Raw genomic sequence first — 27126 nt, forward strand, 5'->3', positions numbered from 1 at the left:
TATCAAATATTCTGCAATATTCAGGTTAAATTCACTCATTTTTGAAACTCATTTAAAGGGTTCTTTACAACTCTGCCAATGAAGCAAGATGCAATCAGCTACGTTCAAACTATCTTTAGGATTGACTAGTAGATGCTCGGTAGTAAAAGCTTGTTTGCACCCTCCTTGCAGCCTTGATGTTACTTCCCAGAGCTGCACTCTAATGATGATATCCCTTTTGAAAAGCACCATACCACAGGAATAATCCCAAAGGCTTTAATAGGACTACCGCTGGATTAAAGTACTATTCTTTGTGATGGAGCATATTAGAATCTTGCTTTATATTAACATTTGCCTTAAATGCATATCTCCCCTGAAAAAACAAAGTCTCGTGGTGTATATTGTAAGGGGTTTATGTTGCTTTAATGTTAACGTGCAGCAGGAACAATGCTTACAGAACAAAACCCTGGAACTTCAAAGCTCTCTTAGGTATGCCTTGAAAAAAAAGAATTCTGAGGAAGAAATGCATTGATCTGACCAGTCAGTCAGAAACCAGACTGCTGCAGCTAGCCAGAGACATCTTTGAGTCAATATTCTGAGTGTTCATTCCCCTAACTGAAGCTGGTCGAATGTATCTGTGCTTTATTTTTAACTCCAAGCTGTTAGAATCACCATCAAACTGGTTGTTATGCCCATAACATATGAAGGAGATGGACTTTAACCTGAGGTTCTCTGCCAGTAGGCAATGAATGAATGGACTGGAAATTACAGGAAGGCTGGGACTTGAATTTCAAGGCAGGATTGTAAGCTGCGGGAAGTGGAGTCAGACGTGCTGTACATCAATGGTACAGATGTAAGTAAAACCTCAAGAGTGGCCCCATATGGTACTACAAGTCCATAAATACCAGTTTTCTAGAGGAAAGAAATGAAACAAGGGTGCTGGAGTTGTATATTCCAGTCCTGGTCTTATCCTTCCTGTAAACCCTGCTAAAATGTCTTCTGTAGCTCTGTTCTCAGTGCTATTTCACTCATATCTTGTCTCTGCTGTTATAGTCCTGTCTTCCCATTCTGATGCTCTAACATCTGTACAAGTCCCCTTGCTCCCTCACTCAAGGTACAGAGGGTGGCTAGGGTGAGACATCCACATGCTAAAGGCATGCGGACCATCTGTGTGTGCCGTTTCCCCTGTCATCCTTAGGGCAGATGATGGTGAGATGGCCCTAAGAAGAAATCCTAAAGGTGCCTAAGATACCTTTAGATTTAAGGCACCAGTAAAAAACTCCAAGAAAAGGTCTTGGTGGTAATATGGCAGCATTGACACTTGGTGTTGAGAAAGCACATTTCAGAAGAGATCTATTGCCTGCACTGGTTCATACAGTACTAGTGTTATGGGCCATTTCAGCAGCTTGCAAGGGTCCACGATGTCTCACCTCCCCATATACTTTTACCTTATTAATTATTAGGGGTAGAAAGCAGGTTTGTGAGAAAAATAAGTGAAGAGGAACAGGCTGTAGAGAAAGGTTTGAAAATTGCAGAACTTCAATTAATGTTGAATTCCACTTTCTAATCTCAAGACAATTCCTGGTTTAAATTTTGTGCTGCTCTAAACAGCAATGGCACATTGTCGACTCTCCCTATTTTTGTTCTTAAGGAGGTACAGGAATCTTAAACTGACAGCTAATCAGCATTTCCATGGACTAGATGTAATACCTGATAATACATCATGAAGCACACTGTGCCCTTGGAAACAGCGTTTTGCAGTTTCTGTCTGTAGAGCCCTTATAGCTCACAGGAGAGCCACACAGTGAAAACATGGGTGTGTTAGTCCTTTGTAGGCTCGAATTTGCTGTTCCTTTGTAGATGTGAATTTGTTTGAAAAGACATCTGCTGGTCTTGAGCCTTTGGTATTTGCTTGCCAACCAGAACGAGGTAGGTGGGAAGTATGTTGCTCTTACTGCTCTTTACAAGGCATACCTGGACTACAGAGAAAAGCAGGAGGATGATGGCCCGTAAAGGTAAGAGGATGATAAATGCAGGTAAGGTCATTTGTCCTAGAACTTCAAATGCTCAAATTTAGTATGCAATTATTTCCAAAGTGTATATTTTTAAAGGGCATCATGCAAAGTAATTTTAAGCCAAATATGTGGCTATTTAAGGAAATACATTACAGAGCATTAAAGGCAACTCCCCTAAAAATCATTTTAATTGTGCCCAAATCTGTGCAGGTGTGCCTCAGTTGAGAGCCGGAGGACATGGTGAAGCAGGACACTGCAATGCTCAGTGCCAAACAGACTGAGGGCCAGAGCTCTGAAAGGGGCGCATCATGTTCATGGGGGATATTATTTTTCCCTCTCCACTTGAAATATTCACTTTTAAGTGTTGTCTTATTAAATGTAAATACAATAGCTTTGTGAGGATGAAACCCAGAAAGAGCATCTCCCTGTGTGAAATGTGCCAGCTCTGTTCACCATTTGCAGGATAAACCCTGCTTCCTGCCAGGGTGTCCCACTTTGAACAGGGAGTTTCCTCTTCCCAAACAATAGCGGCATGGGCCAGCATTGCCCTGAGAGTGAGTGGTTTTACAGGGGAGGAAGTTCACAGGTGGGAGAGAAATGGTTTGCCATAGAAGCAGGACTGATTTTTCCATGACTGCACCAGGATGGTGCTATGCCAACCCCCCTTGGCATGGGATTTGCTGGTTTTCCACCCGCTGTGTGGACAAAGAGACTTTCCCCTAGACATGGATGTGGTCCCTGACCTGGGCAGTGCTCCATCCTCATCCCTCTGCCCTCCTGCAGCATCTCCTCTGGAAGCAGAGCAGCATTGCCTGCGCAACTGGTGATTTCTGCAGGCTGAAGTCCATCAAAGCGATCTGAAGATTCTTTAAAACACAGCATGAATAGCTTAGAGGCTGTTTTTAACTTTCACATTAGCTGCATGAGGACGAAAGCACATCGGACATGGGACATGGTGATGCTTTGTCTTGTGCTGGAGCATGGGTGCTTCGGCAGGACAGGCTGCCAGAGGAACATAACATCTGCCCCCACTCTTCCTGACCATGGCTGATGGAGCTGTTTTTTCCAGTGAATTTCCAGCTAGGCTATTAAAATAAACATCTCTCTGAAAGCTTCTGCCTTGAAGCATCCACCCTGCCTCTGTTCTGTAACTCTGTGCTGTTGAATGGGGGTCTCCTCTCCCAGGCTATCTATCTCCTGTGCAGGTGAAATTAACCCCTACACAGTCCTATGGAGCATTAATACCCACTATTTAAGGACTTAAAAGCATCCCGCCCCTTGATAAGTTATCCAAATGCTATACATCAGCTGTATCGCAACCTGAAGTGAACAGGATGTTGTGCTGTGCCTTACTCATGTTTTGTCATGAAGTCACTAGGCAAGAGGGTTGGGGTTTGTCTGCTTTTATTCTGTTTTGTTTGTGTTTTAATAATCATTATTTGCAGCCAAATTCTAAAGTCCATGGTTAGGGCCCCTATGGTCAAATTTCCCTTAACTCTTGTTAGGAGAGGGAAAAATTGAGTCAGGACCTTATGATCTGAACATAAGCAAACAATCTGTTGTGGCAAACTCATGGGGGGATAAAAAAATATGATGATTCAAGGCAACAATATGCTCATCCTGAGATCATCATTTTCACAAAGGCAGGGGGGAACAGCTGTCTGTTCATCAGATTATATCTTCCTGCTGTTACTTCTGTGACCCTAAATAAAACCTCTAATGCCAGCGCAGCAGCGTGGCCAGAGAAAACAGCAATGGCAGGAACAAATCCCTCCCTTCTGCTCTGGGGAGATTTCCGTGGATGGGGTTGTCTTTATGGAGTCTTAACTAAATTATTTTTCCTGTTAGGTCCAGAAGGTGGAGATTCAAATAGTCTCCCTCCTTCTAAAATCCCCCTCTCTCCCTTCTAAAATCATAGGTGAGGAGTCCCCATCCTGATGAAGATGTAATTGAAAGACGTATACAAATACAGTGATTAATTCCAAGATTTTCCCATATTTTAGTTAAGAACTCACTGGATTATGAAGCTTAGGTTGTGCTAGATTTAAAAACACATGTGCATCCAAGAGCACAACATGAATGAATACAAGCATTAAATTCTGCTGACCGTTCACTTCAAAATTTTTCCACTGCATGTGATTCCAGGACAAATATTGATTGAATAACCTCTCTGTGTGTGAAGTGTGGTCTGACACCCACAGTGACCTTTCTCTTCCCTGTCTAATCACCAGAGATAGCTGTAAGCTTCCTTTTGTACCAGAAATCTCGTTTCATAACGGAGCTCCCCTGCTCTTTGGAACCTGAGTTTCTCCGTTTATTTGTTCAGCCAATTGAGGTCTGCTGGGCTCTTGCTCTGTTTGATTTGCCTGTTAGCTTTGTTACTGTCTGAAATGGCCCCAGGGCTGGTTTGTTCAAGGTTTTTTATCCTCTGGAAGAGGTGGTGGAGAGTTTTGTTCTCCACAAGTTGGATGGCATCACTGCACGTGAGGTTTGCCTCACTGCCTGCTGCTCATCCACCCAAGCGTGTGGCACGGTGTACATGCTCACACGTGGGCACTGAGCACCTGCCTGGTCTCTGATGGGTTTTATTCAATGGGCCTCCCTTTTATCTATAAAAGCACCAGCTGATGGTTTTAGATCTGACTTTTTAGGATGCAAGGTGACAACAGCATTTCTTACAGAGACGATGAGCCCTTGGGGCAGGTGGAGAGGGAAGGACATTGGGGCTGGTGGTTTTTGGACAGGCTCACCCAAAGCTGGGGAAATACAGGGCAAAGCAGAGCAAAGAAGTTTGAATGAGATATCCTCTCTCTCTCATGGTTGCTTTTTATTACAAGGAAAGAAGACAAACACGGAGTGCAGCATATAAGGCTCCTATGGAGCCCATAGCCCCCCTGAAAGTTTCCCTTGGGAAAGCTGGTAGAGTGCCTGCGTCCCCCCACACCCTATCCATACTCAACTGCCCTCCTTGCCTTCAGGACATGTGCTAAGATCTATGGTGATGGGTGCTGTGACCTGTGGGGTTTTTATTCATCTTTCACTGGTGCCCTCACCAAAATTACTAATATCCAGGCCCCTGGCTCCCAGCAAAGACGTGCATATTTGTGGAGCACACATAGCCCTCTTCTAGCCTAAGCCTTCTTCTCATGTTAGCTAAAAATACTCATAATGGTTTCCTGTGAGATTATGATTCTTGATTCTCTCTATAAATATACATCTAGAAACACACCCACACTATATATACCAGTAAATGCATATATACATACATATATATATACCCCTGCCCTCCCCTTTCCTTCTCTTCTCACAGGCTGAGTAGTCCCACTGAGAGGACAGTAACTTTCCATCACAAATGCTTTTCCTGTGACTGTTTTTTGTTTTCTAAGCCTGTGAAAATATTTTCATTTTGGTTGTCTATAAATAAATAGAAATTTGCCTTCCAGAATGTGTTACTAGAGCAAATCAAGTGCTAGGATTGATGCCTTTTAAACAAATACTCTCATGATTTACATGCAGATAACACCCTAATGTAAAAAGTGCCATGTTGATGAACTGAGATCTCTGTTACACAGTGGTTAATTATAGCAGTTTCAGTTTTGGTTGCTCTATTAGATAGTCATACCTCAAACCAATATGCTCACATCTCTTTGTTACAGCATCTTAAAGACACAATTGAAACCAAATCTCAATCTTCATAGATCCAAGCCTGTGTGTGAAGCCATGCACATGCCGAACCAAGGGGACAAACAGATGCAGGAAGCCTTCTTCCTCCCCTACCTGGCTTAACCTAGCAAGTACACACTCATGCACAGACTTCAGCTGCCAGCAGAAGTGATTGCATCCTTCTCCTCCTCCTCCTCCTCAGCACAGTAGCAGAGGATTGCTTTCCCTGATGATTGCTCCTCCATGGAGGGTGTAAGCGGTATGTCCAGACAATTACCCAGACACAACCTCTGATGCAGGAAATCTCCAGACTGGGGAAGCTGGGATGCTGTGTCACAATGGCTTGCTATACTTTACTTGTGTCTTTTTCTATACTCTTTTTGTAAGTCACAGCTGTGGTTTAGTAGACCTCTGCTCCTAGCAGATGTGCTGCTCTTCCCATAGCTATGTTTTAGACATATGGACCAAGCCTTGCATCTGCTTTTCAGTTTTAAAGTTTCAGTATGAGGGAAAGGGGAGCTTTGTCAGGATCTGGCCCTTGGTGGGGAGGCCCACATGCATGCAGCATGCATGAATCTTTGGTGCACTGATGCGGAACAGATTGTGCCAGACCATTTTACATTTGGGTCACTGTATTGACTGCTCACTTTGACCTGCATGTTTCACCTTCCCTTTCCCTGGTGCATGCCTTGGAAAGCCTTGCTCCAGAAATGTCCTCCTGCTGAGTGAGCAGGCTGAGCAGGTGGAGGCTAGAGAGATCCTTGCTTCTTAAAGATAGGCATGGTCAGCAGGTGTGGTAGGTTGACCCCAGCTGAACATCAGGTGCCCACCAAAGCTGCTCTGCCACTCCCCCTTAGCTGAACAGGGGATAGGAAATATAACAAAAGGCTCATGGATAGAGATAAGGTCAAGGAGAGCTCACTCACCAGTTATAGTCATGAGCAAAACAGACTTAACTGGGGGAAGTCAGTTTATTTGTTACCAATCAAATCAGAGTGGGGTAATGAGAAATAAAATACAAATCTTAGAACACCTTCCACTCACCCCTTCCTTCTTCCCAGACTCAACTTCCCTCCTGAATCTTTACCTCCTCCATGTTCAACTCTGGGACAAGGAATCAGTGGTTTAGGGCGGGGATGCCTGCTTTGTTAACTCTGATTTCCACACTGATATAATCCTTTCGGGCACCACAACTTTACCTGATGGCGGAGGCTGCACCATAGAAGGGATATCAGGAATCCCATGGGCTTTTTCCTGTGTTGGTCTCCTTGGAAGCTACATGTGCTGTGCAGCTCTATACAGCACCTTCCTCCCTTCCCTTTCCTGTCTCCTGTGACTCACTAAGTGAGTGGTTCTGGTTCACGGTGGTTCTGCTTTCTCAAGGAACTTATCCAAGGAAAGCGAACCACATGTCTGAGCATAGGAGAAAGACAAGGGACCACAGGTCTTTTCTCTTCCCCCAGGAAGGCTCCAGCTTTAGAGAGCAGACTGGGGATATAGGCACAAGCCAGGGGGATGGGTGCCTTTGAAAAAGGGGGAGCCAGGCCAAGGAAGACTTCCAAGGAAATTCACATGGTAGTAGTGGCATCTGGCAGTATTGTTTCGGGCTGGGAATGCTGCTGTACTGTACTCCATGGAGTTGGTACATTACCCAGTCCTCCTTGTTATGACTTTTAAATTAGTATATTCTGCTGAGTTTTAATCTTTTTCTTATCACAAGGCTGTTGGGTAGAATTAAATCCTAACGCATCCTTCTGGGAGCTGAAAATGTCAGTGGAGGCCGAAAAGTGGTCTCTGCTGAGGGACCATCATGCTGAGATGTGCTCCACACTCCTGCTGGTACAGCTTGCTGAGGCGGAGGATGCTCCTGCTTTGTGGCAACAATGGTCATATTTGCATGTGAATGGTGGATGTCAGTATGGTGTGATGCAGACAGGGATGGATGCCTGTCCCCATCCCACAGGCAGGAGGACCCTGACCAAGTGAGATTTTGGCCTTTTGAAGCACTTGCAGGAGCACGGCTTGGAAGAAAATGGGAGATGACAATACAGAGAAAAAGAGGAGACCCAGTGATGTCTGACCAGCTTGCAAGCATCCCCTGATAAACCCAAGCTTGTCCCCAAAGACACCTCCACAGCAGCTGTCTGGAACTGTTTGTTGCCTCTTATTATTTTTTTCTCCATTTTCTTTTTTTTCTGTTTAATTCTTTTTGCCATCACCTCATTCATGGAAAGCATTAGAAATCAGGAAGGATTTTCAGCCTAGTGCTGCACCCGAAGCCTTCAGCACAGGACGGAGTCAGAGCCCCAGCTGTGCAGGCATCTCGTGACAGGACTGCCTCATATCAATGCATGGCTTAAAAAAGATTACTTAAAAAAGCTACTTTGCGGGGGAAAGTGAGAGCGTGGACCAGCTATTCACACTTAGCAATGCTTGCAAAGTGAAATCATCTCACTTGGGACCAAAGGGCAGACAAGTGAACAAGGCTGAGCTGCTTCCCCTGTGCCTTCTGTTTGTCTGGTGGGAGGACGCAAGGTATCACCTATGAAGTTTGCCATCTCTGCTCATTTGCCTGGTGGGTCAGTTATGCCAGCAGTGCCACAGCCAGCACAGCCAGTCATGCTGGAGAGTGCCGAGGCAACATTCCCGGTTGATACCACAGCTCAGGAATTTTAAAGGATCTTGGGAATTTTAAAGGGTTTGAAAGCTTTCCATTGCTCTGCTTTCGCAAGAAGGTTTTCCCTGTGCTTGTCTGAGGTTTTGATGCTCAGAACAAACAGATGCTCTTTTAGAAACGGGTCAGAATTCCCAGACTCGGCAGAAATACTCTCTGCTTTATTTTGCACTGTTCAGTACTGGAAGCTAAGCTTGAAAACTGTCCCTGTGAATAACCTCAGCCATTCCCCCATTCCAGACACTTGTTGCTCATGCTGTGAGCTCTTGCATAGCAGAAGCGGTTGGAGACCATCTGTGTACAAGCTGGAGAAACGTATGTAAATATTGGTGCTTTGGGGCTGTTATTTAGAAGGTGCTGGGCTAAATGATTTATTAGTGTGCTCAGGGCTGATGCTGAGAGGGTTCTTCTCAGGTTGGCTTTTATCACTGACACCTCCTTACGGGGTCTCATTTACTGGAAAATTCCTGGTAACTGGATAGTGGGAGGGACCTGCAGCCCCAGGTCATGTAGCTGATGATCTTGTGCTCGAAGCTGTGTAATACCTCGCCATAACAGAACCAAACCCACTGGCACGGAGGCATGGCCCTGTGACAGTGAAATCCTATGGGAGAAGATGCAGCCTCTGCACCAGTTGTAGCTCAGAGTTTCTCCCTCTGCAGTGTCTGTGTTTTGCTTTTGTGCAGGGGCTGAATTAGAGGTGCCAGGGCAGCAGACGAAAGTTCCTTCTCCCTGTACAATCCCTGAGCAGAGTCCGGGCTGACACTGTGTGTCTGTAAGCCTTCCTCGATTAAGGGAAATCCTTCCTTTAGAAACCAGAACAGTCTAAACCTCATTTAATACCAGATGTCAGGTCACTTGTTCATCCCTGCTGCTAGCAGCAGAGCAGACCCCTGGACATGGGGAGTCTGTTTGGATGTTCATGGAGCTTTATTTGTTGGGTGCTGCTGGATCCAGCAGCCCAAAAGGTGAGGATAGCCTGAGGCCAGGCTGAGCGTGAGTTACCAGTAGGAACAAACACAAAACCTGGACACACCTGGACAAAACAGCACAACACAGTGTCATGGATTAACCCCAGGTGACAACTAAGCCCTGCACAACTGCTCACTTACTCCACCGCCAACTGGGATGGGGGAGAGAATCGGAAGGGTGAAAGTGAGAAAACTCATGGGTTGAGATAAAGGCAGTTTAACAGGTTGAGATAAAAGCAGTTTATCTCATGGGTTGAGATAAAAGCAGTTTAACAGCAGTTTAACAGGTAGAGCAAAAGCCATGCATGCACAATAAGGAGTTCATTCACCACTTCCCATGGTCAGGCAGGTGTTCAGCCATCTCCAGGACAGCAGGGCTCCATCATGTGTAATGGTTACTGGGAAGACAAGCAGCATCAGTCCCAGCATCCTCCCTTCCTTCTACCCCCAGCTCTGTATGCCCATCATGCCACCATATGGTGCGGAACATCCCTGTGGTCAGTTGGGGTCACCTGTCCTGGCTGTGTCCCCCCCCCAACTTCTTGTGCACCCCCAGCCTGCTCATTGGTTTGTTGGTGTGAGGAGCAGAAAAGGCCTTGGCTCTGTGTAAGCACTGCTCAGCAGCAGTGGAAACATCCTGTATTATCAACACTGTTTTCATGACCAATACAAAACACAGCTCCATACAAACTACTTCGGAAAAAATAACTACCCCAGTCAAAACCAGCATGTGTAGAAAGCAAAGCACTCACACAAGCAGCATGAACAGCTTCAGTCTTGTCCCTCTCAGTGTATGATCAAGATGAAGGTCCATCAGTGGGAAACACCTACATACACACCATGTGGACAGCAGCTGCCCTCGTACATCCAGGCTATCCAGTAGCTGCTGGCACCTTGGGGGCACACAAGCCCCTGAGGTCCCCAGCCCACTCCAGACCCCCGTGGGCACGTACACACACACAGAGGCTGTGGACCCCTCCAGTAACCAGCCACGGACACTCAGCCTCCCTTGCAGCTGGCCCTGGGTGCTCACATCTCCCTTTGCACAGACACACGTACATGCACAGATGGGTCATGGAGTGAACCCCAAACTCCACGTTCTTACCCCATGGTGGGCCTGGCTGCTGTGGCCCTGCCAGCAGCTGACTCCTCCAGCTGTCTCACAGGCAGGGGAACACATGCTCCTGGCCCGGCTGTATCTCTGCTTTGGTACCTGGCTGCCCATGCACCTATCCCACTTGCCTGCCAGCAGCAGTAGCCCCTGCATTCCTACCCAGGGAAACAGAGATGGTGTTTACTGGACAGCACAGACAGCAGCAATGAGATGCAGGGCATGGCCAGACAAGCACACTGACCTGCCACTGCTGACGTGCACTGACCCCTCTTATCCCTTAATATTCCCCCACTTATTATTCCCCACACCACTATGATCTTTTCTTGTTGCTGCTTTTGGTTCCTCATAACATCCTATAAGTTTGTGCAATCCCAAGATGCTATTCCCCTGTGACCCATAACGTGCTACTTGCCCTCAGTCTGAGGTGCTTGGGAGAGCCTTTTTCATTGTCTCGCTGTGATGGATGTCATCCCCAGCCCATGGAGCTGAGGCTCCTCTGGGACAGCTCCACAAAGGACTTGTGTCCCCAGTGAGCCTACTGGGGACTCTTTGTGTGTTGTCATGCCTCTGCAGTACTCTGCCAGGGGGTGAGCTTTTTGTCCCATAACTTAACAACACTAGGTCTGACATATGGAAACCTTTTTGATCTCCCAAGTTACTTTGCTTAAATAAAAGCTGAAATGTATACAGTCATTTGATTTTAGGGGCTGGAGCTTTAGCAAAGCAACAGCCATGGGGATTATGACCCTCAAAAGCATTGCAGCAATGAAAATGGGGAAGTGGAAAGGTCTGAAAATGCTACTGAAATACCTAAATGCACACACATAAGCAGCAGAAGAGAAAGAGCTCAGAAGGGCTGTCAGTAGGTCAGGAAAATCCTGGAATGTCACATGTTGAAAACTCATCAAACCTCCTTGATATAAAGTTATGTACAGGGCACTTCTGAGCAATAAATGAGGCTCTGTTATCTCAAAGCCTTAAAAAACTGAATCGGCTACTGAGTGGGGAGTTCGGAAATCCTCCCTGGAAAATTCTCCCTTTTGGCATCAGCCATGGCCAAGGAACATCAGGTCTTTCGTGCTGTAGCCTTTTCTTACCTTTCAAAAGAATGAGAGATGTGCAGAGCAGCAGATACTCTGCTTGAGGTCTGCAGGGACAGCAGCCACAGACATGATCACATCATGTCATTTTTCTATGCTCTGTTCCCCATATTTTTCCACTTGCATAATTTATTCTTGGTTTGTATATAGCATAAATGTATTAAAAACATGCCGTTCCCTCTGCCTGAGGGATATAGGAATACAGAAAAAGGTGACTAAGATTTAAATATGGTAAGCCAATTTACATATTTGATTCAACAGGCACCAGCTGTATAAGTCTCAAGGCAAGCCATCAGAGTAGGTTATCCAGATTGGTGAGTTTTGAAAGTGGATGTAGGATCTGTCAGAAGGGTCTTGGCCATCCTTATATTAACATGCTTCTCAAACTCTGGGGAAACAGAATATATCCACTCAAAAACCCTCCACATGGGTTTCCCTCTGCCAGTGCCCCAGCCTACAGCCAAGCTTTGGCAATGGGATGTGAATTACCATTCCTTGCTTTCTAATTGCTGAACTCCATCATGTTTCATAGCATCTTAAGGCTTTTTCCCTTCAAAACAACATCGCTTTTGAAAGCATTTCAAGTTAGTCTGAGCCAAAAGCCTGAATGCAGAGTGCTGAGAGAGATGGGAAATTGCTGTGGAAAATACCATGAGGAGTGCAGATGATGGCCCTTGGCAGGCAAGCATCAGTTTTCTTCTTGAAATGGTACATACACTTAGGCCTTGGAGCAGTTGAGCAGATTAAAGCAGGGTGCTACCTCTAGGTAGGAAGTTAGGGTGGCTAAAAGAAGTGATTGCTTTTAGGGGACTTTTGAGAGTCTTGTAACTCTGTGTTGAAGGCAGTTCCTCTAGGAGAATGACTCAGTGCTTACTACAGCTTGTGGGTGTCTTTGCCTGGTGTAAAAAGAGCTACCACAGGTTAAGGGACATAGAGGGGAGCCCCTAGAGTAGGTCATGTCAAGCTTACATACCCATTTGGAATAATGACTTGTAGTCTCTTGATACTAAATGCCTTGAGTCTTAGTGTTCATATTCTCCTAGTCCTTTCCAGTTCAGTCCTAGGATAAACAGATTCTGCAGACATTTTCTTCTGAGAAAGCCTACAAAATCCATTTTTATATATACTGAATTGGAAACAGTTTTCATCACAAAAGAGAAATGTGGGTTTAAAAATATTGTTTCAGTGCTAGTTCACATTTGCTTTAATGTGAACATAATGCCTTTATAAATAAACCCCTTTCTGTGAGGAGATCATATGTGCAGTAACTTTGAATAGCTGGCACAGCCTGGAGTCCACTAGTCTCCACAGCATGTCTTTTTCAAGAAGTGCTGATCACATGTAATGATTTATGAAATCTTAGTTTCCACAATGCTGTGTAAGAACGGTTTGGTCTTCTGATATCCTGGCAAAATTAGCACAAAAGCCTCCTTTGCTTATTCTTAGTTGGAGAAGAGCCTTAACAAAGTCTTGCTGAGTCAGTTCCACCAGTAAGCACCACTAACCCAAGACTCCCCCGGCTTGATGATCTCAATTAACTAAGGGAGAAGATGGTGCAGATGGGACCTACATGCAATTCCTTTTTAAGGAATGCATAATACCTTTCAAGAGTCACAAAGAAAATACTCTGTCTTAATACTCAAAGGATGAGGAATAAAAAAAGGCCTTTTGACAGCCCCCCCTCCATTAATTCTTTCAACACAGGCTTGGGAAGAACAGAGCTGTATTTCTGATGATCTAATGTGCTTATCTATTATACACCAAAGGAGAAGTAGAAAGAAGTGTGACTAAAACCATCTTCTTTACAACTTTGTCCTTTTTTTCCCTTGCTTAAGCGTCAAATTATTAGGACTAAACTTCAAAAGTCTCATTGGTTTGTCTGAATGAGTTGCCAAGCACTTAACAATTTATTAGCAAGTAAGAGAGTGCATTTGGCAGGCTGGCAAACTCAAAAGTATTCAGTTGATACCCAGCAAGTAAAATACTTTCAAAATGCAAAGAAAAAACACTGCGATTTCTGAGAGGGTTGTCAGGATGAGTTTGAGTTTCTTGCCTGCTTCTATTAATTTGACAGCAATGGTGTACAGTGAATTGCATTAGGATAGAGGAAAATACTTCAAGAAGTTGAATATTTCAAACCAAATTCTTTTAGATATGATTCTGTGGAAAATTTTGGCTTTTTGTTCCAAAGTGGAATGCAATTGCAATTTGAGATACCGTATGTTTCGATGGGATAAAAATAGGAAACCACCTTTTTTGATCTGCAATTGTTAGTGGTTTTGTTCTAATGATGTTAATTCTTCTACTTGTGTGAAGGAGTACCTGTATTTTCTGCAAACTGCCTTAATAAAAGGAAATCTGAATTAAAATATTTGCCTCCTCTAGGACGTCTGCTCAACATTTGAAGACTATCAACTCATTATCTGATACACATTATCCAAGAGAATGTTAGCTGGGGTTTTTTATTTTTCATTTTATGCTTCTTTTCAATTGCAGCTTAAATTCCCAAGCTCTTTGAAATGGTGAGTCATTAGGAATGTAATTTCAAAGACTGTATTTAATCTCTTTATCTTTTCCCACAACTGATTTACCCAGGAGCACAAGTAAAGTGCATGTAACAGACTCCCAAAGGCCCTCAAATCGTTATTTCTTTCTTATCTGGTCTTATTTTATTCTCACTTTATTTAAAACTGTCCTAAAAAGACTCATCAAGTTGGTAATTTTGACTGTGAGGGAATTGAGTGCTTTTTTAGCACCGCATGGATTTGAGCTGATGACTGGATCTGAATTTTGCCTCCTCTGCTTCTTGTTTCACATGGGTCTGATCTGCAGCACACACTCCTGTCTGTTTCTACTGATTTTGCAATACAGGCATATAAAGGTCTTTTCTATCACTATGTTTGGGGCTTTTCTAAAAGCCTTCTCCACATGAAATTGGTGGCTAAATATAAACAACATCAGGGAAGTCTTAAGGTAGTGAAAAAGTATTAATTCAGTACAGTTATTAAAGTTGGTGAACTTAAAACATAAAAAACCAAAGACCAAACTGATCTCTACTCTGAAGTTTAAAATCCTAGGTAAGAACATCAAGGATATTCTACATAAGCTATTCAGAAATTATAATAATTCAAAAAAAGGGACATCTTCTCTGCCTTTCCAAGTTGTGGTTAAGATTATATTTATTCTGGTACAGTACTTGAAATGTATTGATATGTGACACCACCACACAGCCATGGTATCTTCCGGGACAACATGGGTGGAATAGAGGTAGGCATGGGACTCTTCCAGCAGTTAATTCTGGGAATATTTTCTTACTTTTCTTGTATGACTATCACACGTCTGTCGCCAGATTGTACTTACAACTGTTCAGGCATTGGCTAATTCCAAGTATAGGCACTTATTAGTGTAGAAGGCATGTACTAAATGTTACTGATGTGATCTGGTAACGTATTCTAGTTTGAGGATGCCTTCCCAAGAAATACATGCTTTTAGCTTAAATCAGCTTTCCTGCCTGCAATGAAAAACTTTTCCTGCATGTTGACCTTAGCTCCAACTAATTTTCCAAACAAGATGTTAAAAAGGATCCCTGGGTACAAATGAGACTCTGATTAGCCTTGCTTATGGCTGCAGCTGGAATGCAGACAAAAACCACCCAAGGACAAGAGCTCTTCAAGTGTCCTTCTCTAAGTTCCTGCTGGGCAAGGTTGTCTCCCACCATTGACTAGTGTGGGAGACAGATGTTGATATCCTTGACAGGAAACTTCCAGTGCCTCTCTTCACAATGAATCACAGAACGGTTTGGGTTGGAAGGAACTTTTAAGGTCATCTAATTACAACCCCCTGCCACAGACAGGGACACCTTCCACTCGACCGGGTTGCTCCAAGCCCTGTCCATCCTGGCCTTGAACACTGCCAGGGATGGGGCAGCCACAGCTTCTCTGGGCACCTTGTGCCAGTGTCTCACCACCCTCACAGTAAAGGATTTCTTCCTAATATCTAACTTAAATCTCCCCTCTTTCAGCTTAAAGCCATTCCCCCTTGTCCTGTCATTACCTCCCCTTGTAAAACATCTCTCTCCAGATTTTCTGGTAGCTCCCCTTTATGCACTGGAAGCTCCTCTAAGGTTTCCCTGCAGCCTTCTTTTTCCCAGCTCTCTCAGCCTGTCTCCGTAGCAGAGATGCTTCAGCTCTGTGATCATCTTTATGGTTCTCCTCTGGACTCACTAAACCAGCTCCATGTCCCTCTTGTGTTGGGGCCCCAAGACTGGATGCAGTACTGTAGGTGGGGTCTCACCAGAGCAGAGTCGATGGGGAGAATCACCTCCCTTGACCTCCTGGCCATGCTCCTTTTGATGAAGTCCAGCACATGGCTGGTTTCTGGGCTGTGAGAGCACACTGCCAGGTCATTTGAGCTTTTGTTAACCAAGACCCCCAAGTTCTTCTCCTCTCTCAGTCCAGTCTCTGCCCAGCCTGTACGATGCAGGAATATGATGCAGAAACTCCTCCCAGCCACCTGGAAGCCCATGTGGCCCTGCTGAGATGACACTTGCACCTCGAGTGCTGTGCCCACAATGCCTAATGTCTAGCCAAATGTGTCTCCTAGAAGTATTCTAAAGAGAAGCAGATATAAAAGTGTGGGAGATAGAAGACAATTGTATTCCAGGAAAAATATCATCTTAATATGACAGTCGAGGGAAGAAGAAATTTATCTGCATTTACAGCATTCATAATTTCAAACTGCATTGTGTATCTTCATATAAGACACAGCCACCCAACCTGTGCTGAGCCATCGCTTTGTAATCTGTAAAATAATTCATAGAAGACGACACTGTTTATGTCCTCTGCAGCACATAATTTTTCCATGTGCTAACATACACAAATTATCCTCCCAGACTGCACAGACCAAGGATTAAGAGGAATTCTGAGGAAAAAAACTTTACGTTTCAGTTTTTATCTATGTTCTACAGGGACATGAAGCAAGACTGGTTCGTCTTCCACTGAGCCAAAGTTTGGGCTTATTTCTGCACTGCCTTGCTCCCTCCCTTGGTAGTTAGCTATTCATACTTGTACAGAGAGTGCTCCTGGAAATGTTATGCCCACCCTGTCAGGAGCAAAGCAAAGACTGAACCTGTTCAGACCGAGCAGTCTTTCTGCACTAAGACACTTAAAAGAAAGGTATAATCAGTTAATTGTTCAAAATGCTTTACAAGTGGTTTATTTGAACATAGCAAAGTCCTTTTTTTAGGATCACGGCTGACAAGGCCAGGCTGATTTTAATGTTGATTATTTCTAAGAAGAGTCCACTGATACCCCATGACCTATCAACAATGAACACCTCACTGCTCTCTTCCCCTCCCTCCTCTTCTTCCTCTGCTCTTTCGCCCCCTGTAATTTTGTTCTCTTGTATTGTTTATTTTTGACAGGAGTTTCCATTAATCAGCAGACAGACACTGTTTTCCTCCTGCTTCAGCAGGGACAAGCTATTCATCCTTTCTGCCTGAGAAAGGCAAAGTTCAAAAGCACAACTAATTAGAAGCAGCTAATGACCAAGTTGGCCTTGCAGGCAGGGCAGGAAACACAGCTTGCCTGTGGACATTTTATCAACAATCTGTCTGACTTCTGGGCTCCAAGCAGCCCAAGAAATGGTTTATGATCAAAGGCTTCCTTCTCAAGCTGGGAACATTTTCAGACTGGTCAGAGTGCTCTAGATGTGCTATAGCCACCAACTTGCCATCTTTATGTTTTTGGGAATGACACTAAGCCGCCAACTTGAAGGCTTTTCAATCATTGGGCCTATGCCAATATCTGAACATCACAAACTTGAAAACATGAATACACTTGGAATACAGTAGGCCACAAGAAGCCCTGCTGGAACCCCTGAGTGTTACCTTGGATACAAGTTAAGATATACTGGCTTTCAGAAACCACTTTAACCCATTCCAACGGGTAATTTCTGATGATGTAAAATAAATGAGGGGTTAGATACTACTGTCTCTTTATGGATTGCTATTATGCAAACATCAAGTCCTTAAGTTCTTCTACCTATTGGTAGATATCTACATATTTGTTTAAAAAGATGCACAAATCCTAGCAGCAATGATGCTAAGTTTTCCCTTATATCATAAAATGAGAAGAGGCAGCATGAATCCAAGGACACCATTGCAGACTAGGAAAGGAAACCAGAAGACAGTTGTGGCTATCTTGGCAGGAGTGCCTGGTGGTTGTGTTGTGACCCAACAAGCACTGCTATTCAGATGCAGAGACCCCTATGTGGATACTCATACCTGAATACACTTGAAGTAGATTTCTACCCCCTCTCTCAATTTATGAGTGTTGGCTTCAGGTAAGAAAATATATGAATACCTAGATTATAAACACTGGTTTTAGTCAATTGCCCCAATAACCTACAAAGACACAAGCCTACTCCAGCTTATGGTTTAATATCTGAAATTCTCCTTCTTCTACACCATTTTCAGATGTATAAAAAATTGGCTCATCAAAGAACACAGTCCACTCCTCCCACAGCATAGCTGACTGTGATCACATCACACTGCTATGCCATAAAGCGAGCAAAGATGGCTAATGCTAATTATGAATGTAACAATCTTTATCTTTTAGCAGACTTTCCTTGCTGGGTGTGACTGGCTCCCTTTTTCCTCCCATTTCCTCAGGAAAAAAGTACGCAATGTTGCAAGATGGGGGCTTGGAACTAGATGGTCTTAAGGTCCTTTCCAGCCCTAACCGGTCTATGATTCTGATTTTGCTAAAAAAATACAGGTAAGCTGTGTAGAAATCTTTAACTGAATTTCTAAAATGGATATATTTCACTCATCTTTTTTGGTACACAGAAATTGCTCAGACTTCTGCTATTTTTTTTTAGGGATTTCTCTTGCTTTTTGAAGGGAAATCAGTGGGGTTTTATTTTTGTTTCTAGATTTTAAAACACTAACCTCTTGTCAAGATGCAGTCTGGTTCTCAATAATGCAGCATTTTTTCTGGCATTAGAACAGGTAAGCAAGGCACCTAAAATTCTGAAAGCAACTGAAGCCTTAAAAATTGGTGAAATAAAGAGGAAAGAGTAGTTCTTACATTGCTGTAAGCACAAAGCAGTTCCTTACTGTCCTCTAGTGGACTAGTAATATCCTCACAGACACTAACTGGTTGTAACTAAACCTGTTTCCCTTTAGTGATCAGCCCTTCCTATTTACTGCTTCCACACTTGATAACTTTATTGGCATCTATCACATTATCTCTTCTGTGCAAAGGCACTGAATCTTACCTTCTGCTTTGTGAATTCTCCCCTTCTTTTCTATATTCCAAGTCTACTTTAACAGTGAATAACCAGCTTTTGCCTTTGCCCTCTATCCTTTCTCAAAACACAAATGGGCTGAATGTAAAGGGGTCCTACGAGAACTCCCACTGTTCCTTCCGCTGTGGTGATTTATGTACTTTTACATGGGTGTAATACAGGAGAAAACTTCTTTCACACCATGACACACTGGTTCTACTATGAGCTGACATCTTCAAAGAGTCTAAAAGACTGTATCAGAGTGACCTGCCTTTAAAAAGCAACAGTTTTTCACATTCAAAAAGCAACAATTTTTCACATATTTATCCATAGCCCTGAACACCACCTTATACTCTTATCAGTTATCCCACTGTTTCAAATACTCCATTAAAGCTCATCAGAATGCAGATCTACTGCACTCTACTCCTTGGAGTCTTTTTTTAATGAAGTCTGCTGGCACAATTGTCAGTTTATACTCCTTGACCATCAAAGCTGCTTTAAGTGACAAGTTCCAACCTACAGTGAGGGGGGTAGTTAGCAGTTTCTTCTCTCACTTTCAATGCTGTGGGAGTGTGCTCCATTGCTGGCAGCTTGCTGCCACCCATTTCATTGACCTTTTCTGCCACTCCAGTTTACAACAGCTCTGCCCACCAACACACCCTGCAAAGAAAGGTTCTCGGGCATCACAAAGAACAAAAGTGTGAAAATCCAAACGTTGTCACTTTACCTTTAAATATTCCCATTACACTTTAATAGCTTATCTCTACCAACTTACTGTGAAGCTTGCCTTTCTGAGAGTTCTTCAAAATAGGACTTCTAATCAATTTTTAAAGAAACTTTTTCATGTAGCCTACTTCAAAACAAATTTTACATTTGATGGGTTACAATATGCCTCCACTTCCCTTTTTCTGGACTTCTTTGTAAATGCTCCCCCTAGCTAAAAGCAGCCTCCTACCTTACTTCCTTTAGCAAAAACTTTTTTTTTTCTTTTTTTTTTTGGATAAATATTTACTCAGAGCATGTAATGGTTGTCTTGAAACAGATTTCAAGATACCTGCAAGGATTCCACCTTTCTGGCAGCACCTATTAATTTTCTTTAAAGTTTTCTCATTTTCAGGAAACCAGACTTACCTTGGCATGGATTGACTACCTGCTCACTGAAGATTTTTATGGTTATTCAGCTTTATGCCTTTGCCATTGCTTTGGATATATCTCTTTGAAACACTAAAGCCAATCAATCATGTAGGCAGGTAGGATGGGAGCAGTGCCTAGTGATATCCCACCTCCTGTTTTTCTGCAAGGCCTGTAATTCCAATCTAAGAGGATATTGTGTTACTTAGTGCTAAATTAATCACTTTTTCTTTTAAGCTTTCTTTTTAGGCATATGCCATAACCTCTGCACCAGCAGGACCTACCACAGCTCCTGTACAACTATACTTGGAATTAAATGGTCCAATCCACCAAGTTTTTAAATATATATTTTTCTTATACATACACATATATATGAAATAAAAGAACAGAAAGTACAGGTACTTATATATTTTTTCCCCCAGAAGTATCTATACCTTCTGTTCTTTGAGTTTTACTGCATTTAAATAGTTGCTTGGTTTATGACTTCTTTTTAGAAAGAACTCACTGGTTGAGCCCAACTCTGATTGTATGCTGCTTGAATATTTGATTCTATTCTAGAATGTTACTTAGGAATAAAGTATCTTTCAGTAGCTTGCTTAACTATGAGAAAACATGACCCTGCATCTGTGATAATGTATGCTCTTACTCTCCAAATTCGAGTATGAAACTATATTGCCTGCTATAAAAGATTTATTTACAATATCCCTGGAGAACCCTTCGTGACCTACTGGACAGCAATGCTCATCACCTAGGAGAACTCTGTGTCATCTAAATTTATAAATAACAATGCTTATCTCTTCTTCAATAAGTGAGACATAGATAGGGAAGAAGATCCAAATTAAAGACAAAAATAAAAATATCCTGGATATTCTAACCTAAACTCTGAGGAAAATGTGGTACTATATATTTAACACAAAATTTAAGAGAAGACACTTAGACCATGGTTTTCATACCTCCAAAACAATAACAGTAGATACATTTCATATTTAATAGAGCTTTATTACAAGTTGATATAACCATTATTGCCAAAAGAAAGGCTAAATTAAAAAATCCAGTGCAAAACAAAAGCACCCTACAAAAATACATTTCTGTTCCCACTGGCAAACATTTAGACCTTGCAAGAACAACTGATTTCAGTGACTTCAAAGCAGTTACTCACTGACATGAAGTTTAGACAGGAACTGCTGGAATTTTAGCTGTTGACTTAAAAAAGGAAAATAAAAAAGGGAGACTCATTGTCTGACAGGTGCAAAAATTGATACAAAATGTATTAGTACAATATGAAACTAACATACATTAAATAGTTTTGTTTCCTGGTACATCAGATTTTCAAATGAATTTTATAAAATTTACATTTTAATAAAACTACTTATCTATCATTGTGAAAAACAGTTTTTTATTTCAAGTTTATATTAACTATAAATATCTAAGGGCAGCAAGGATACTCTTCAAGTTGGTGTGCCTTACTTCCCCATCCTTTATGTCTTCTGCTCTTTGCCTTTTGGAGAAAACATCACAGCATAAGGCTGCCGTCTTTTTGGACGCTGACAGGGAGCAAGATCCTCTTTAATGTATCCTTAAAATAAGTAAGAAATAAGTAAGAATAAACATGAGATAAGATACGTAACATAAGGAAACATGCATAACTTCAGTTTCATTTTTTGTTTACCCTCAAAAAATAAATCGTGATTTCTTTTCCCTTGTGGCAACTGATTATTATCACTTGAAAAAAAAAAAAAAAAGCTAGAGTGCCAACGCAGGAGTCATGGACAGCGCGGAGACGATCAATGTGATCAAGTGATTGCCAAAGTTTATTCAGATACAGTGCTCCTTTTATACCCTTACACCCTTAGGGTTCTTATGTAACAGCCTTGGATACTGAGCTCTAATTGGTTAGTCTAGAGGTTACTACCGTTTACAAAGCTAATGCTTATAACTTGTTATAATTGCGATTAAATACCTTACTCTAAAAATACAGTGGGAAACTACAAACTTGGCAGAGATCATTCTCTGCACGTTTTCAGTGGAAAATTACAGAGGCCTAACAAGACAATTGACCTTGCTTATGCCTGCCAAAAATCTTACTTTACAGTAATAAGGCTCAGGGTATCAGGACTGCTCACTATGTGGCCGTGGCTCTTTAAGAATTCCCACACTAGAGATCCCAGGGTGCAGTATTATTAATGAAAACACTCAGCTGCTTTCTAGTAGATGACTGCGTAGTAACACAATACAGACAGATAATACTGAAGAGTGGACACTGTTCCTTAAGGTCCTTTCCAACCCTAACTATTCTATGATTCTATGATAAATTGAATTGTTCATCTACTGAAAACAAAACTGCATTTTTCATTGTTTTTTCTACAGAAGATCTTACATAAAAGTAACTAAGTATGTAAGTACTGCAAATTCAGTTGACTAATAAAGTTACTTTTTAAAACGTATTTCTTAATCATACAGAGGAAGGTTCCGGCACAGGTGCTTTGTGGGTCTAAATAGTACAGCCCTCTGTTTTGAGGTAACTTATTAAAATCTTGTCCATCTGGAAAAATCCAAACATAAACTTACAGATCAAACACACCTTGAAAGCTTTCCGATAAAGAAAAGTGCATAGAAAATTCCTGTCGTGCTCAATTCAGCTAACACTGACAGTAAGCAGACATTTTATGCAAATCAGTTACAGCACCTGGCTTTTGTCAGACCCTTACTGTTTATCAGCACTAATATCCACTGAAGTGAGAGTAATAGATTCCTACTTCATAGTTAAAAAATGCTGTCTATGCAACTCAGTTATTTAAAGAAAACACTACAAACCACAGTTGGCTCAAGATACCAAAAAGAAGGAGAACATACATCCTTTGTACCCCACTACTCTGGAGTGACAGCTGCAACTGTTCATCATGGGAACTCTCTGGCATTTTTATGTTCTTGTTGCACTCCTGTATAATATGGCTTTTTTACTAAGCAAAGCTTGAGCTAAAGTCTATGTCTGATAGTCAGTTGAGGACCATTAACAAGTGAACAGCTCTTACTCTAGCAGACAAGGCCATACCCAAGAAGCTCATTGTAATGAGGCTGCAAGCAGATTCCAAATGGGTAGTAACAAATAATCTCCCTAACAGTCTATCTCAATCACATGAAGTTATAAATAGACATGTCTACTTTAGACCAGATTTCTCAACAACTAGAACAGGTAAGAGGCAACCAGGTTAGAAAAGGAAGCACTATAATTTGTTCATCTTCAAAGACAATGATCAAGAACCAAAGGTGGTTCTGAAGTGGTGAGAATTCTTTTATTGCTTCGGGTAAAGGAGGAATGGATTAGCTGCAGCCAAGCCGCATTTAACTGGATACACAAAGAGAGGAAAGAGACTTGTCACAAAGGAACAATGATTCAGCATTCCTGAGGTGCTGTCTAGCTGGACTGAGGAATTTACTTTTCCTTATGTGATACCAAAGACAAATTGCTGGAAAAACAAGAACCATCCTCCTGAAGTCTAACCAAGCCAAAAAAGCTTAGTGACTTGCAAATTCTGTGACTAGTTTAACCCTAGTGCAGTGGATCGGAGAACTCTAAGGGAGCTTCAACAGCCAAGGTGACATTTGTCCCCCACAGTGAAGGGGAGAGGGAGAGGCTTAAAGTTCTAAACATACACATATTTCTTGGAAACACAGCTTCAAATTCAAATGAACTTGACTCAATGTATCTTGATTAAGGAGTATGATTTGCACTACAAAAGTTATGCAAGTCCCTAAAAATCAAGGCTCCCTCTTCTGAAAGATTAAGGATGATACTACAGCACTATCACACAAGAACACATAAACATCTTTGACTACATTATCCAGTGCCTGCCCTGAAACTGTTATGGTAACTGATAAAAATACATGAAGATTAATGCTTCACAGCTAATAACATACAAATAAAGATATAACTTACTCAAAGAGAGTTCATGTAGGCTCCTTATCTTTACCTCAGAGATTCACTGCTTCTGAAGAAATGTACATATAGTACACTACAAACTCACTATGTCTGAACATCACAAGTAAAAACTCATTTTATATCAAGCTCTAAGATTTAGAAGACTTATTTAGGAAAAAATCATCTTCCGTCTGAAGAGAAGTCAAAAAACAAAACAAAACCCCAAAAACCCAAACTCCACAGTTTTACAGTGTTGCTAACAAGCAGGGTATATGTATTAAGACCTATTTAATCACACCTTATCATCAACGCTTCCATTATCATGTGGTATTATGGGGCTCCAAAGATACAAAGCAGATCAACAATGCTGCCTGTCCCTCCTCAGTGAGCACAACCTTTTAGCCATTGCCTCTGAAAATGATAAACCAATTCTTCCTTTGGTTCAAAGACATGTAGGATTCTAATTAAATTCTATGAAAATCCCAATTATTCCTGCCTTCTCTATTTAGGTTCTAAGAAAGTTTCCTTATATACCCTTTTTAGTAGTACAGGAGATACAAAAAAGATAAGACAGTAATTATTCAAAATAGAAAAGACTGAGAGAAGAGAGGAGAGAAAGGCTGCTTTATGAACTAGAGACAGTATCAGGAAACTATTTTAGGGGAAAAAGGAAAAAATCAGCTTTTAAAAGCACTTTGTAAGCCTTTTCTGCACAAACCTCTTTCCACACAAGTTTGGGTGGAGGGAAATCCAACTTCCCAGAAATTTTCAGGAGTATTTGGAGGAATGTAGCGAAATCTGTGTCTTGAACAGGAAGCGAGTTTCTTCGCTCTCTCTTCTTCTGGAATGTCTGCATAATACTGAAGGTTAAGAAAAAAAAATCCAAGTTCACAAATTTATACATATAGAGCAACTACTTTACAGATGACATTGTCAATCACTGTTCATTAACACAGTTATCTAAAAATAATGGAGAGGCAAGTCAGAAGTAAAGATATATTATCCGAGTGACAAGCACCTGGCCATTATCCTAAAAGCTTACTGAATTTACAGATAAAATATAACCTTGTGGTGGCAAATTTGTTAGTTTTATATCTTTTAACATACCATAGGTACAAGGCTTAGGCATGTGCACAATTACTTATGTCAACAGTTTTACTGCCTGCTTTTACAAAGCTACGTAGCACAGGTGTTGAAATAGAATTTTCTAATAAATTAAGTTTCAGTTACCATTTGCAAATTAACTACAAAAATCCATGCTGCAGAATTATTTTCTGTGTCTAAATTCACAGAAGTAGCAGCAAATTACATCAAAGTGCTTCCTACTTAATTACCTTCAAATGAGGAGTAAATAAAGAGCTAGTTTGACTGGCTGACTGACACTAGGACTCCAGAAACTCTCTGCCAGTTGGGCATTCTCTAGAGCGTATAGTAAATCAGCTCCTTTTTTGTCCCTGTCATCTGTACTGGAAACTGCAATGAGAAAAGTATATACACTCTCCAAACTTCTTTCTGTGCGTCCCCATGAGTAGAAACATAGAAAGATAAGCTGGGTTTTTTCAGGCAGTTTTCTACTAGTTTAGTTCGTGATTCTAGCTAGCCATCTCCTAAAAATAGCAATCTGGCACTTTGATACCAAAGTGCCAAAATGCTTTCAGAGCAAATGCACTGTTTGACTGAAGTGGTAAGACGACAGTCACAATCTGGATTTCACAAGAGACCTGACTCCCATAAAAGTAATAAAGCAATTCCACTGAAATGATAGTGTCACAATTCAAAAAGGTAAACTAAAGTTTAAAACCTCATTCAAGCAGCTGGAAAGTGATCTAGACTGGGGAAATCAGGAAAGGAACAGAATACCTCTGTCAATAGAGACTACTTCCTGTCACTATCTACTGGCAGGATTCTGGAAAACCTACTACTTGGAAAACTACACTAATAAATCCCTTTTTTTCCTTATTAGATGGCAGACAAAGTATAAAATAGGCATAAAAATCCTCCTCCAGAAAATCATGAGATAATTATATTGATGATTCTATAAAAAAGAGTAATCACAGCTCTGAAAATGTCAGTGACAAAACCACATGTACTAGTAAAAGTAAAGTTGTTCCACTTCGTGATTCGGTAGTCTGTAAGAACTGCAACTCTGCCTGAAACAGAGGTACATTTTCTCCCCAGTCTCCAATCAATTCAGATTTCCTGCCATTATACAAAGTGTGAGACCTGCATGTATTCTTGTCTCAAAGACCTTATTAGTAAGGAATCTGATCTAGTAACACGTGGGTCTCCTCAAGAGCAGAGATTCATGCTGTTAGCAGGTTGCACCCAAAATTTCAGATTACTGGTCTGTCTAGCACAAGATCCTGGTATGCGGAATAAACTGCCAATTCTTCAGTGCAAAAGAACTGTTTACAGAACTCTGCAATTTGCAATCTCAGAAAGAGGGCCCTTAAAATGTCCCTCTCATTAGTTTAGCACAAAGTTACTTCCAATTTTTGCAATCTAAGTGTATGTAAAACACCTGTCTGATTCTCCCACTTAGCTAAAGCATAGCTAGGCTTAATAACCACACTAACAAATGTTACTTTTACAAGCTACTAGTAATTTGCACATATAATCTTTCTCTGATTGCATTGCGAAATCATAAGAAACCAAACCAAGGCATCTTATCAAATATTCTACACTGTAAAGTGAATGAGATGCTTCCACAAAGTTTTAAGATAAGGACTTACAAAGGCCTTCGATATCAGTCTGTTATGGCACATACAGAAGTTAAATCTCTCACATCATCTCAGAATGACAGGTAATTCTTCCCACTCATACTGCTTGCAGCACATGGCCAGAAACAATTTACTGATTTCTATCCATCTGTAAATATTTCCTTAGAGTTGAGACTTTTCAAATCCTTATGACTAATACGTAAGCCAAGACTTTTTAAAAAAGCATCATTTATGCTCTAATACTCCCTTCTTCCACAGGCATTTCATTTAAAGCTAGTTTTATTATGGTGCAATGACATAGCCAAACATTCCACACATTCCAAGACATTAGTCTTGAATGGCATAGACTTAAAAAAATAACCAAACCAAAACCAACAACAAACCCAAAAGTTTAATGTAGAAATCTAATATTGTAAATTTGGAGCTGTAAATGTTTCTAAAACACCATAGTTACCACTCTAGCTTGCCAGACAGAAACAAGAACTGGATTTGCTGGGAGGAGAAGATATCAGCAGATTACAGAGACAGCAAGTTAAAACACTTAGCACATGGC

The 27126-nt window shown here is 41.7% G+C and overlaps 1 protein-coding gene across 3 annotated transcripts in view; it reads right to left on the minus strand.

The window, feature by feature from the left end:
- Nucleotides 1–20912: 20912 nt before the first annotated feature.
- Nucleotides 20913–27126, minus strand: part of RBBP8 (RB binding protein 8, endonuclease) — a 41370-nt gene continuing 35156 nt past the window's right edge. For all 3 annotated transcript variants that reach the window (XM_031052822.2, XM_031052823.2, XM_031052824.2), the window contains 2 exons: nucleotides 24572–24713; nucleotides 20913–21510 (listed from right to left, as the gene is read on the minus strand). In XM_031052822.2, the coding sequence (XP_030908682.2) occupies nucleotides 21413–21510; nucleotides 24572–24713 (240 nt within the window). In that variant the 3' untranslated portion in view covers nucleotides 20913–21412. The remainder of the gene's footprint in view (nucleotides 21511–24571; nucleotides 24714–27126) is intronic.

Source organism: Melopsittacus undulatus, chromosome 1, assembly GCF_012275295.1.
Source record: "Melopsittacus undulatus isolate bMelUnd1 chromosome 1, bMelUnd1.mat.Z, whole genome shotgun sequence".
Taxonomy (NCBI): Eukaryota; Metazoa; Chordata; class Aves; order Psittaciformes; family Psittaculidae; genus Melopsittacus; species Melopsittacus undulatus.